Source organism: Plecotus auritus, assembly GCF_963455305.1.
Source record: "Plecotus auritus genome assembly, chromosome: 2".
NCBI lineage: Eukaryota > Metazoa > Chordata > Mammalia > Chiroptera > Vespertilionidae > Plecotus > Plecotus auritus.
The window spans coordinates 204,550,452-204,562,665 of NC_137771.1; the positions used below are offsets into that span (position 1 = coordinate 204,550,452).

General features: G+C 49.0%; 1 protein-coding gene across 1 annotated transcript in view; it reads left to right on the forward strand.

Moving 5' to 3' along the window:
- The window catches only part of LOC308241319 (uncharacterized protein), a gene marked incomplete at its 5' end in the record, with an annotated part of 115,771 nt that overhangs the window by 69,661 nt on the left and 33,896 nt on the right, over positions 1-12,214 (forward strand). Inside the window, one exon of the mRNA XM_080654716.1 lies at positions 4,773-5,164. Coding sequence (XP_080510842.1) covers positions 4,773-5,164 — 392 coding nt within the window. The remainder of the gene's footprint in view (positions 1-4,772; positions 5,165-12,214) is intronic.

The window sequence follows — 12,214 nt, forward strand, 5'->3', positions numbered from 1 at the left end:
TTCACACCGAGTTGTCCTGTGGCTCCAATGAAAATGTAAGTATTCATGGGAATGCTTTGAAAACGGTACAGCTCTGTGTAAATAGAAACCATCATTTAAAAATAACAGTAAAAAAAGAGAGAGCCCTGGCTGGTGTGCCTAAGTGGTTAGAGCATCAGCCCATGCACTGAAGATTTGTGGGTTCGATTCCTGGTCAAGGGCAGGTACCTAGTTGCAGGCTTGATCCCCGGCCCTGGTCAAGGTGTGGGAGTGCCTGCAGGAGGCAACCGATAGATGTGTCTCTCTTACATCGACGTTTCTCTCTCTCTCTCTCTCTCTCTCTCTCTCTCTCTCTCTCTCCTCCCTCCCCCTAAAACCAATGGAAAAATATCCATGGGTGAGGATTAACAAAAAAAGGAGAGAGAGACTCATGGATATGGACAACAGTGTGGTGACTACAGGAGTGGGGGGGTGAAGGTAGAAGAGGGCATAGAGGGGATAGTGATGAGAAAAATAAAATAAAAAATAAAAATAAAATGGAACTAAAAAAACAAAGTGACAACAGCATGAAGAGTGAGTGACCCAATCCAGTGGTCAAGCAGGCTCCGGGCAGTACAGAGGAGAGAACAACTGATCTGGAATGGGAGCACCTGAATGAAATCTTCAGAGAAGAGGGGAAGGAGGAGGTGAGAGAGGCCTGTCATTCTTTCTGGCCACCCAGCAGCTGAGCCCCGTGCCTCTTTTGAAGACTCTCCCTGGCTTCCTTCCCCTTTGGAGGCACATCCTTCCTCTTGTTACTTAAACTCATTATTTAAACTGGAAATGCTACCCCCTCCCTTGGCTTCCCCGGAGCGAGGGCACTGGCTGTGACCTGAGCCCCAGCCACTTCCTGCTTCTACTAGTAGCTGTTGCCTTGGATTGGCAAGGGGCTTTGTGTACACATGCGGATCACTCAGCTCCCGTGTACAAGCTGCCTCCCTTTACACAGCTGCCCTTGGTCTCACCTTGGCCTGGTGTGTGCACTCCAGTGGTATGTTCCACCCTTGGAAAGGTGGACCTGGGGAGAGGCCTATGCAGGCCCTGGAAATGGGCTCAGGGCCATTTGGACAGAAAATTTGGGGTCTCTCATTCCAGACATTGGTCTAAAAGTTGGGGGGCCGTGGACACAGGCTCTGGAAGGCACATACCTTGGGCCTCACTGACTCCTCACCCTGTGGGAGGTGTGCTTGGCAAAGGGCCATGGTGGAGGTCTCTGAAGAAAGGGGCCCAGGACTGGGCCCCCTCTTACATTGCTCTAAGTACTATTCTGGGATTGGGGGAGTCCTAGGTTCAGGTCCTCATGAGTTAAGGGATTTCAAGGGTCATTTTGACTACCCACTTACATGGCTGTTTTCAGGTTTTAGTAGATGTAGAACCAACGTCAGTGAATTAGCCTCATTCTTCCCACTTTGTATTGTGGTGGATATTTAAAAATAGGAGCAGCACAGCCAGCATCCAGACTTACTCTTCAAGGAGAGAAGGTGTTAGTGTACTACTTCTTGGCTCAGGTGGTGGTCACCATGTAGAAGTTCACTGAGATGCAGGCTAAAATTTAAGAAATTTTCAATTTTCTAGGGGAAGATTTATTTTGAAGGGACCCTGAGAACTGTCATAACTTAAGTACCTTTATTTCCCAAACTTTTTATCTCATACCCTGCCTTGGGGATGAGAGAGAGTGGTGCAAAATGTGAATTCTTGTCGCCATCTGTAGTTCGTAGATTTGATTATCATTCAGGATTTTTTCTTTCAGATAATTCTTTGCTTTTATCTTCTAATCATTCACTGTAAACTATAGACAAATAAAAGTTCATTTTCTCTATTAAAAAAAAAAAAAAAGACTTACTCTTTTATGGGAGGTGCCCAGGACTGGGATGGAGAATGTCGAATGAAACCAGATTCCTCTTTTCATCTCATCATCTCATTTTACTGGAAGAACAGGCAGAATTAACAACACTATGTAGTGTCCTCCCTTTCTTTTTTGCACAACTATGGTTGAATTTACATAAAAGTACCAATGATGTGGTTCCATTGCACTAACAATGGAATCTTGTTTCCTGTTTGTATTAGTTATCTATTGCTGCATAACAAATTACCCCCAATTTAGCAGCTTAAAACAACAAATATTTATTATTTAATTGTTTGTGTGTCAGGAATCTGGAAGTGGCTTAGCTGAGTGTTTGTTGCTCAAGGTCTTTTATGAGATTGCAGCCAAGGCTGCAGTCATCAAAAGATCCAACTGGGACCGAAGGATCTAATTCCAAGCCCACTCACATGGCTGTTTTCAGGTTTTAGTTCTTACAGGCTGTTGGATCAAGAGCCTCAATTCTTTGTGGGTCTCAGTGGCTTGTCATAACACACGGGCCTCCTGGAAGCCAAAGGACAATTTCAGGAAGGAGAAAATGGTCAAGTGAGTCAGTGGCATATACAAGGGCACCTGAGTCTAGCAGCTGCAAGCTCACTGGAGAGTGGGGCGTGGGTGTGGAACCATGTCACAAGGTTGACTGAGAAGCAATTTGGAGGGAGGGAAAGGGAGACAGAGCCAGTAGGTCCTAAACCAGGGTCTGCAACAGCTGCTGGTTTGGGCCACCTGGGGAGCTTATAAAAAATATACCAATTCTTGCCCAGCCAGCGTGGCTCAGTACCCAGAGGTTGCCAGTACGATTCCCGGTCAGGGCTCATGCCTGGGTTGTGTGCTCAGTCCCCAGTAGGGAGTATGCAGGAGGCAGCTGGTTGATGTTTCTCTCTCATCAATATTTTTTTCTCTCTCCCTCTCCCTTCCCCTCTCTTTAAAATCAATAAAAACATATTTAATAAAGAAAAAATAGCCCTAATCAGTTTGGCTCAGTGGATAGAGCGTCAACCTGCGGACTGAAGGGTCCCAGGTTCGATTCCAGTCAAGGGCATGTACCTTGGTAGTGGGCACATACCCAGTAGGGAGTGTGCAAGAGGCAGCTGATCGATGTTTCTCTCTCATCAATGTTTCTAACTCTCTATCCCTCTCCCTTCTTCTCTGTAAAAAATCAATAAAATATATTTAAAAAAAGAAAAAATATACCAATTCCCTAGAATTAATAACACTGTATTGTATATTTGAAGTTGCTAACAGAGTGGATCTTAAAAGTTCTCATTACAAGAAAAGAAAAAAATGTAATTGTGTGGTGATGGATGTTAACTAGACTCATTGTGGTGATCATTTCATAAGATATAGATATATTAAGTCATTATATTGTACACCCGGAACTATGTTATATGTCAATTATATCTCAATTTTAAAAAAATACCAGTTCCTAGGACATCCCACTATTTTTACTTTTACTTTGTTTGCAAGGAAGCTGAAGTTGAGAAAAGTTAAATTACTTGCTCAAATTGCGATGGCTAGGAAAGGGCAGAGCTGGGGTTGGAACTCAGGCTCACCTGGAAGCCAGAGCTCCCTTGAGTAAGGGACATGCTAGCCTGGCTCCCCACAAACCCACGTGAACATGAACCCTGGTTCTCCACTGATAGCAGGGTGGACCTCCACAGGCAGGTAGACAATCATGCCGAAATAGCAGGTAAAGAAACAACAGTGTACAGTGAGGGCCACCAACCGTCCAAGCAGAGTTTCTGGCACTTTTCTGCACATTGAAATCACCTGGGATTTTAAAAAATACTGAAGCTTGCGTCCCACTCTACCTATTAAATTGATCTGGGATAACATTCCAGGCATCCCAATTAAAAAAACACACAACTGCCGAAACCGGTTTGGCTCAGTGGATAGAGCGTCGGCCTGCGGACTGAAGGGTCCCGGGTTCGATTCCGGTCAAGGGCATGTACCTTGGTTGCGGGCACATCCCCAGTGGGGGGTGTGCAGGAGGCAGCTGATCGATGTTTCTCTTTCATCGATGTTTCTAGCTCTCTATTCCTCTCCCTTCCTCTCTGTAAAAAATCAATAAAATATATTAAAAAAAAAAAACAAAACAACTACCTGAGTGATTCAATTTGTAGCTAAGTTTGGGAACCACTGGTTTTATCCATCCATCCTTAGTTTGGGATGGGGGTGGGGGGTCATGCAGCTCTTTAATCCACTGAAGGCTGTGGTCCCTCACTCTAGACCAGTGGTTCCCAACATGGGGCACATGCCCCACATGGGGGCAATTTGATTTTTAAGGGGGGCAATTCAAGAATGAGTTATTAACGGTGAATTTTTTGCATTTCTTATGGTTCTAGGGGGCCTCACATACAGTATAGAAATATATATTGTGACATATTTATACATTTCAGTTCACTATTATGTTTTGAAACTTTATTTGCTATTTTTTTCATAGCACGTCATATTATTATTATTTTTTAACAATTTCTTAGTGATTTCTTCCTCAGTACTTCAACTGTCCTTTTAATTTTTCTCTTTCATGGATGTCATGTTCTTTGGAAGCCTGTTTATACCAAGTTAATGGCCTTTTAGGCTTCCTCCACGTGAATAGGCGTTCACTTTTTGAATAATAAGCATTATATGTGGGATCAGGATTTTAGAGATGCTTAGGTGGGGCATGGTCCCCAAAAAGTTGGGAACCACTGCTCTACACACTTATTTAGATACAAAATCTGGCATAGAATTTCAGGGCGTTTACAGATCCTAAGGCGAATCTGGGAACCCCTTAGGGGATGGTGTTTTGTGGTCCCCAGTAAAAATCCCCAGATACAGGAGTATCCAACTCCAGTGCTGGTGACCTGAGCTCTGTCCCCTCCAGAATGGCACTGGCCCTTCTCCTTTACAGAAGCCTCGGCGTAAGTGTCACCAAGCCGAGTTCCCGCGCGGCCGCGGTGTGGGACTGTGCACGCTGGTGTGCACACGGGTGTGCACACGCGGGCCCACCCGCGAGCTCGCGTTTCCGTTACGGGAGCCGGGCCGCCTCTGGCTGGGGCCGCGGCTGCAGATGCAAGCCCGGCGCCCCTCCCGCCCAGTCCCCTCCCCCGGCAGCCCTCACTCGCCCTCCTCCCTCCCACCCGCGGCAGCGTCGGCCTCGGCGTGCGCAGGGCAGCGCTCGGCACGCGAGCCCCTCCTGCAGCCGCCGCGGAGCGAGCCGAGCGCCGAGCCGCTGGCGCGCGTGGGGCGCCCTCCCAGCCGCGGGGCGACCATGAGCTGCGGCGCGGGAGCCGCGGAGAGCAGGTGAGCGCGGCCGCCGGGAGGAGGCGATGGGGGGGGGGGGGGGGGCGCGGCGGTCGGAAGGGGAAAGTGCTGAGCGCGGGGTGGGGGCGGGGGCCGCTGGGCCCGATATCGCCGCGTACCGAGGGGCTTTGCCCTTCTGCAGCACCTCGACCTGGGCTCTGCCCCAGCCCTGCACCGGCGGGATGAGGGTGCCACTGCCGTCCGGCATCTCCGTTTTGGCCGCACAAACAAAGAGCTCTTCGACGGCGGCACCTGCCCGCGTGGGGTGCAGAGCGGGCGGAGGCGGTGCACCCCCACCCCGACTGCGAGCCCAAGTCCGCGGCCCCAGGCCTCGGCGCTCGCACCTGGGGAGGGCAGTTGGCTCCGGGGTCGCGCGCAGGTGCCCGCGCGGGAGGCGGCGGCGCGCAGTCTGGAGGCCCGGCTGGCCCGGCCCGGAGGCGGGGTCGATAGGCGGCGCTGCTGCCCGGCAGCGCGGCTTTTCTCTCCTGTTACGCTGCCCGGGGTGGCGGCGGCCGCAGGTGATCGCGATTTGTTCACGGCCTGGGGTCGTTGGGAGCAGGGGGTGGATGGGGCGGGCAGAGGAGGGCGGGTGGCGTGCGGAGCCTCCTTTGCAATCGGTGCTGGCCCCGCGCCCTTCCCGCCTCCTGGGTGACTCCCAGCCCCGGGGCGCAGCTTCTGTGTCCTCATCTGCCCCCAGCTCTCGGGCGTCAGGTCTCCCGAGTCCCTGCGCCCTCTGTACCAGGAGGAGGACTTGTGGCCCCAGGCGGGTGCACTTTCTTTTTCTGGCCACCGATTTTTAAATAGTTTGAGGGGAAGGCCGGATTAGTTCCCTCAACGCCCCTCTTTGCCCATGCGTGGAGTCCCCACCCTTCCCGTCAGCCCCTCACCCCCATGTGGCACTAACACACAGTCTTGCACACAGAACTTTCTGCTTGAAGGATTTCTGCAATTGCTGTAAAAGTGCCTCTGTCACCAGTGTCCCACAGACCTTTAAAAGCAGCTTTTTACATGAGAATGCTTACTAAGAACTGACGTGGGAAAGCTCTAACTGTTGTGGGCTGTCCTGTCCTCCGGAGGTACCCACTGTCCTCTGCGGAAAGCAGCTTTTACCCGTGCAAGTCGTGTCGCATCAAAAGACACGTGATGGGCGTTTTGTGAAATATCTCCTTTCAGTAATCCTCCCATTGCAGTCGTGCTTGCAGGAAGTCCACCCAAAGCAGCGCAGAAACGCTCAGATTCAGAGCCTGCAGAGAATTTACCTTTGGGACAGTCACAAGCTGCAAAACAAAGTTTCTATAGGAACCACTAGAGGAAGAAGAGAAGGCCAATGTTTAAAGGCTCCACGCTTCATTTTTTTCGTAGATCATTAAGCATTTGGCCCAGCTTCTTTCAGGGTGGAGGAGGATTCTTTTGTGTGTGTGTGTTCCTTTCTTTATAACACTGTTGCAGTCAGAAAGGCCCTAGACAAAAAAGGTGTTTTTTTTTTTTTTTTTTTAAAGAATAGTTTATTGATTTTTAGAGAGAGGAAGGGAGAGGGGGGAGAGAGAACCATCCATGTGAGGGCAACAATGATTGGCTGCCCCCTACACCCCTCCCCCCCTCACACCTGGACATGTGCTCTTGACCGGAATCTAGCTGGCAACCGCCTGGTGCATGGAACAACGCCCAACCAACAGAGTCACACTGGCCAAGGCTATCTTTTTTCCCCCCTGGATATTAGGAGAATGAATAAAACCACACTGGAACATGAAATGACTCCACTTTGAACATGAAACACTTCTGAGAGGTTTCACTCAACAGCAAGACTTGTGAATTATTGTTAAAGAGAACGTCTCTAAAGTTTTTCCCAAGAAAACAGAGGAAGTGAATTGAAATGCAGTATGTGAAATTAGCACAGTTATTTACACCAACAGCTAACCAAGCGCTGCAAGCCACTCAGAATTGCTCTTAAGATGTGGGCCCTTCCCACCCCTTCCCATCAAACCTTGTTAGTCCACCATTTCATCGTTTGGCCTCCTCAGGGAGGTGGTTGTTGCTAAAACATCATTTTCATATTTCAGTGTGGCAACAAAGTCCATATAGTTCTGTGTCAGACAAGGGTGAGGTGCAGTTCTTAGTAAACTGAAAGCACCCTCCAGATGCTTGCTACTGTTGCTTGTAATTTTTGGTAGCTGCACAATATACCACTCTGAGCGCTTAGCCATGTGTTATTGTAGATTTCTTAAGTATTGAGAAATAGAGTCTCTGCCTTGTACCTAGCTGCCTCCCATATTCTGACACTTATTTGTCCAATAACACCTTTTTTTTTTCAGTGCAAACTATATGCCAAACAATATGTTGGATGCTGGGGATGTGGATTCCTTAGCTACACACACACACACACACACACACACACACACACTCTCATACTCATGCAGAGTGGTGCAGTAAAACCTTTAATCCAGTCGTATAGCAAACATTGGCTCAGGGAGGGGAGTAGAGAAGCGACTCCTCCTACTGGGCTCAGCGGTGGGAACCCCTCACCCCATGCTCTCCTTGCCCACCCTGGGCACTTAGGATTTCTTTCGATTCCTACTCTCCTTGTCCTCTCACTGCCAGCCTACTCCCAGCCGTTTTCTTTCCCTTTGAAGTACATTATGCAGAAGATTCATTGACAGTTACCAGAAGGAAGAAGGGAAGAAGCCCTAAAATTGTCCACCCCCTAATTCCTGCCTCTTCCCCCACCCTCACCGCTGCCCTTTAGGTCACATTCCCAATGCAGTCAGACTTTTCACCTTGCTCCACTGCCACCCAAGGGCCCTCCCCGTTCAGAACCATGGCCAGCAAAGCTAAAGCCCTAAATAGTTTTCCTTTCCCAAGATGCTGCAAACCCTTCGTGTGTGTGTGTGTGTGTGTGTGTGTGTGTGTGTATGTACAATCATTCAGAAAACACATCTTAAGTGTACAACCTAATGAACTATCACAAAGTGAACACATTTATGTAATTACCCAGGTCGAGAAATAGAACATGGCACCCTAGAAGCGCCCCTCATATTCCTTTTACTGTCATATCCTGCCTCCCCGAAGGGACCGGAGATGAGTTTTACTTGCTTGTAAACTTTATCAAAATAGAATCAATCACACAGTATATACTTTTGTATCTGGCTTATTTTGTGCAATGTTCTGTGTGTGAGAGTGATACTCATGGTTGTGTGTTGTAGTTCTTTTGTTCTAATGGCTTACAGTATTCTGTTTTATGAGTAGATCACATTTTATTCATCTAGTCTATTATTTAAAAATATATTTTTACTAGAGGCCCAGTGCACACACTGGTGGGGTCCCTTGACTTGGCCTGCACCCTCTCACAATCTGGGACCCCTTGGGGGATGTCGGAAGCCCCGTGCACAGTTTTGGCCCAATCCCCACAGGCCAGGCCTAGGGACCTCACTGGTGCACGAATCTGTGCACTGAGCCTCTAGTGTGCATATAAGATTTTTGGTTAATCTCTTCCCACCCTCCCCCCTCCCCCCTTCCTCCTTCCATCTTCCCCCCTTTGCTCTGAGATTCATCAGTCTGTTCCATGTTTCCATGCCTGTGCATTGAGCGTCTGCCCCCTGGTGGTCAGTGCGCATCATAGCTATTGGTCAAACGGTTGCTTAGGCTTTTATATACATAGATTGATTTCAGAGAGGAAGGGAGAGGGAGAAAGAGATAGAAACATCAATAATGAGAGAGAATCATTGATTGGCTGCCTCCTGCACACCCCCTATTGGGGATCGAGACCACAACCTGGACATGTGCCCTTGACTGGAATCGAACCCAGGACTCTTCAGTCCACAGGCCAATGCTCTATCCACTGAGCCAAACTGACTAGGGCAGTGGTTCTCAACCTTTCTAATCTGTGTTTTCCTATGTTCTTAGGCGACCCACAGGTTGAGAACCGCTGCTGTAGAGCCTAAGACCATCGGAAAACACAGATATTTACATTACGATTCATTAACAGTAGCAAAATTACAGTTATGAAATAGCAATGAAAATAATTTTATGGTTGGGGGTCACCACAACATGAGGAGCTGTATTAAAGGGTCACGGCATTAGAAAGGTTGAGAACCACTGGACTAGGGCCATCTATTCTGTGCTTGATGAGCATGGTAGTTATTTCCAGCTTTTGCCTTTTACAAATAATGATGTAATGAATCCTTTAGCTTTTTCATACCCAAAGAGCCATCAGTTGCACCTGGTGTGACTGAAAAAAGGGAGGAAGAGGAGTAGGTGGAGGAGCCAGCCTGGAAAGCCAGCCCTGTGGAGTTCCCATCTGTGTCAGAGTTAAGTCCTTCAAAAGCATTGAAAGCTACGCTCTCATTCAGGGACCCGGATGTAGAAGGAAAAAAGCCATGTGATGGCTTCTGTCATGGGCGAGTTGATTGGAAGTGGTTTTTGGGGGTGTTTAGAAAAGAAAGTGGGCGATGCTGGGAAACCCAGCCTGGCCCCGGGCAGTGTCCCCTAAGGGCGTCGGTAGCTGGCAGCTCAAGGTGCCTACATCTCTCCTACCTGCCCCTTCTGCCCTCCACCTGCCTGATCCACCCCTGGGCCTAGGCCCAGAGGGCTCGGCCTTGGCCCCGAGGAAGTCCTGTCCTTGCCAGCATGGAGGTGGCTCTGAGGGCTTCCGGAAATGGATTCTGAGGGAAGGCTGTTTTCCTGAAGGACGCCTTAAAGTTACCAGCCTCCTGAGCAAGGTTTTCATGTCGTCTGCAGCTTCTTGAGCTGGGTAGCCTGGCTTATGTGGCCTGGGAGAGAGGTTTTCTTAAGGGAAGTGCTGGGGCCTTTTGGACTCCACCCGGGCACTGTCTGACCCCGCAGATTGCCAGGGGCCGCACAGGGTCCTGCAGTGCCCATGTGTGACGTGGAAGGCAGCCGGGTCTGGGACCCTGCACTGTGGACTTCCTCCTCCGCTCTCAAGTTTCAGCCGTTCCTGGAGCCTGCCCAGCCCACTCAGTGCTTGCCTTCAGTGTGGTTACACAGTGAGGGTTTCTCCACCTGCCTGCCCCTCCTCATCTCCTGCCTCTCCCCCTGACCACACCTGCTTTCCTCCTGTTCCTGGATCTTGATCAACTTCCTGCCTCAGATAGAATCCCACCCTTGTCCCGCCACCCCCACCAGTTCTTCCTCTCTTGTCCATTCCCACTGGTTCTCTGTGGCTCAGCTTAAAGGTCACTTCCCCTGCAGCCCTCCCCAATTCCTCAATCTTAGACAAGCCCTCTTGTCTTCTCTCAGAGCACTTCCTGTTTCGGATACAAGGAGAGTCTTCCCCATCAGCTGACGGTTTCTCTGACGGTTTCTCACAGGCACAGGCCCAGTTGCTTTGCTCCCTGCTACCTAGCACACAACCCAGCGTGCTTGCTAAGGGCGTGAAGTGAGACGTCAACCCGGAGGCGGTGAGAGACAAGTTGTAAGATCGTCTCTGCTTCTAACTTGCTGTGTGATCTGGGGTATTTATTCTCTTGAACTCTCCTAGAGTCCCATCTCCCGCTCTGTAAAATCATGCATTAGACTTGGAAGATCTCGTAGGTTCCTTTTGGTTTCACTTTTTCCTAACATTCGGAGGATCCTGTTTGGGGAACGGTTGCCCTCTGAAAATGCAAGATGGCCTTAGCATCAGAGTTACGTGCCTGTGTTCTTAATAAGAGCTTAGTTCTTCCCAGTTCATCGCACTACAGCTTACATTTGTTTTTGTTTTGCTTTTCCCATATCATGTACATTTATTTTTTGATGTGTCCTCCATTAGTGTGCCTCTTGGGGGCAAGGTTCATGTGTCATGTGTTACTTTTATATCCTCCTCCGCCTCGCATAGGTAAATAGGCATTTGTTCATCTGAGTTGATGAAAGAGATTTGTATTTTAGAGAATGTTACTTTCATTGACATTATGTTCTGGGAAGTATAGCTACTTGGGGATTATACAGATTAACTCGTCGTTTGTGACTAATATAAACTCTTTTCCACTTTCTTTAAACCGTTTTCTTCTTATGGCTTATTTCCTGGAAGGTGTATAGGGGCTAAAAGAAGCAAAACACTGCTTGGTTCAATTCTGGGGAAACGTTAGTTAAAGGAGGATTTGGGGCTCATTATGGATTTAATTGTGTTTGAAAACTTTATACTAGCTACTATAATGGAATTACAGTTGAGAATTACCTTCACAGGCAGTAGGAGCCTTAGGAAGAGAGACTGGGAGGTGTTGTGCTTTTTATAAAACATACTGGTAAAAGCTTGGGCATTGTACTCAGATGGACCAGTGTTCTTGGATATGTTTCCCAAGAATTTTGGGGCTTTATTTTCTCATCTGTAAAACGGGGATAACAGTGGTTCACTGTTAGGCACTAAAAGGTGGGTTATGATGAGCTAATCGATACAGTTTCAGACACACAGTAAGTGTTAAGTAAATATTAGCTATGAAGCATCGTTAAACACCTGTAACTGGGGAATCATTAGTAATTGAGCCAGATTTGAGCGAATGCTTCCTGGCACCTAATACCAACCTGTCTGGGCTGCACGCAGGTAGGCCAGGGGCCGAGATGGGGGAAAGGCTCCCGCAGAGGTCAGAGTTTCGGAATTCTCGTTCCAGCTCCCAGCTTCACCAGCCTGGGTAGGTTTGGCCCACGGATGTAGCACCTCTGAGCTTGGGTGTCCTCGCTGCCGGTGGGATGGCAGCGCTTCCCCTGCATCCCTGGCAGTTACTGGGAAGAGCTGGTGCACTCCTGGGGTTGAAAGCGCTTTGGAAGCGCTGACATACTGTGCCTCTTTGAGGACTTGGTTTTGCTCTAGGTCTCATTTCGCTGCAGCCATGACTTAATTCCAGCCACAGTTTTGTTGTTTTATTCATTTGCACTTATCGTATATAATAAAAGGCTAATATGCAAATCGACTGGATGGCAGAACGACGGGTCGCCATGACGCGCACTGACCACCAAGGGGCAGACACTCAATGCAGGAGCTTCCCCCTGGTGGCCAGTGCGCTCCCACAGGGGGAGCATCGCTCAGCCAGAAGCCGGGCTCCCGGCTGGCGAGCGCGGTGG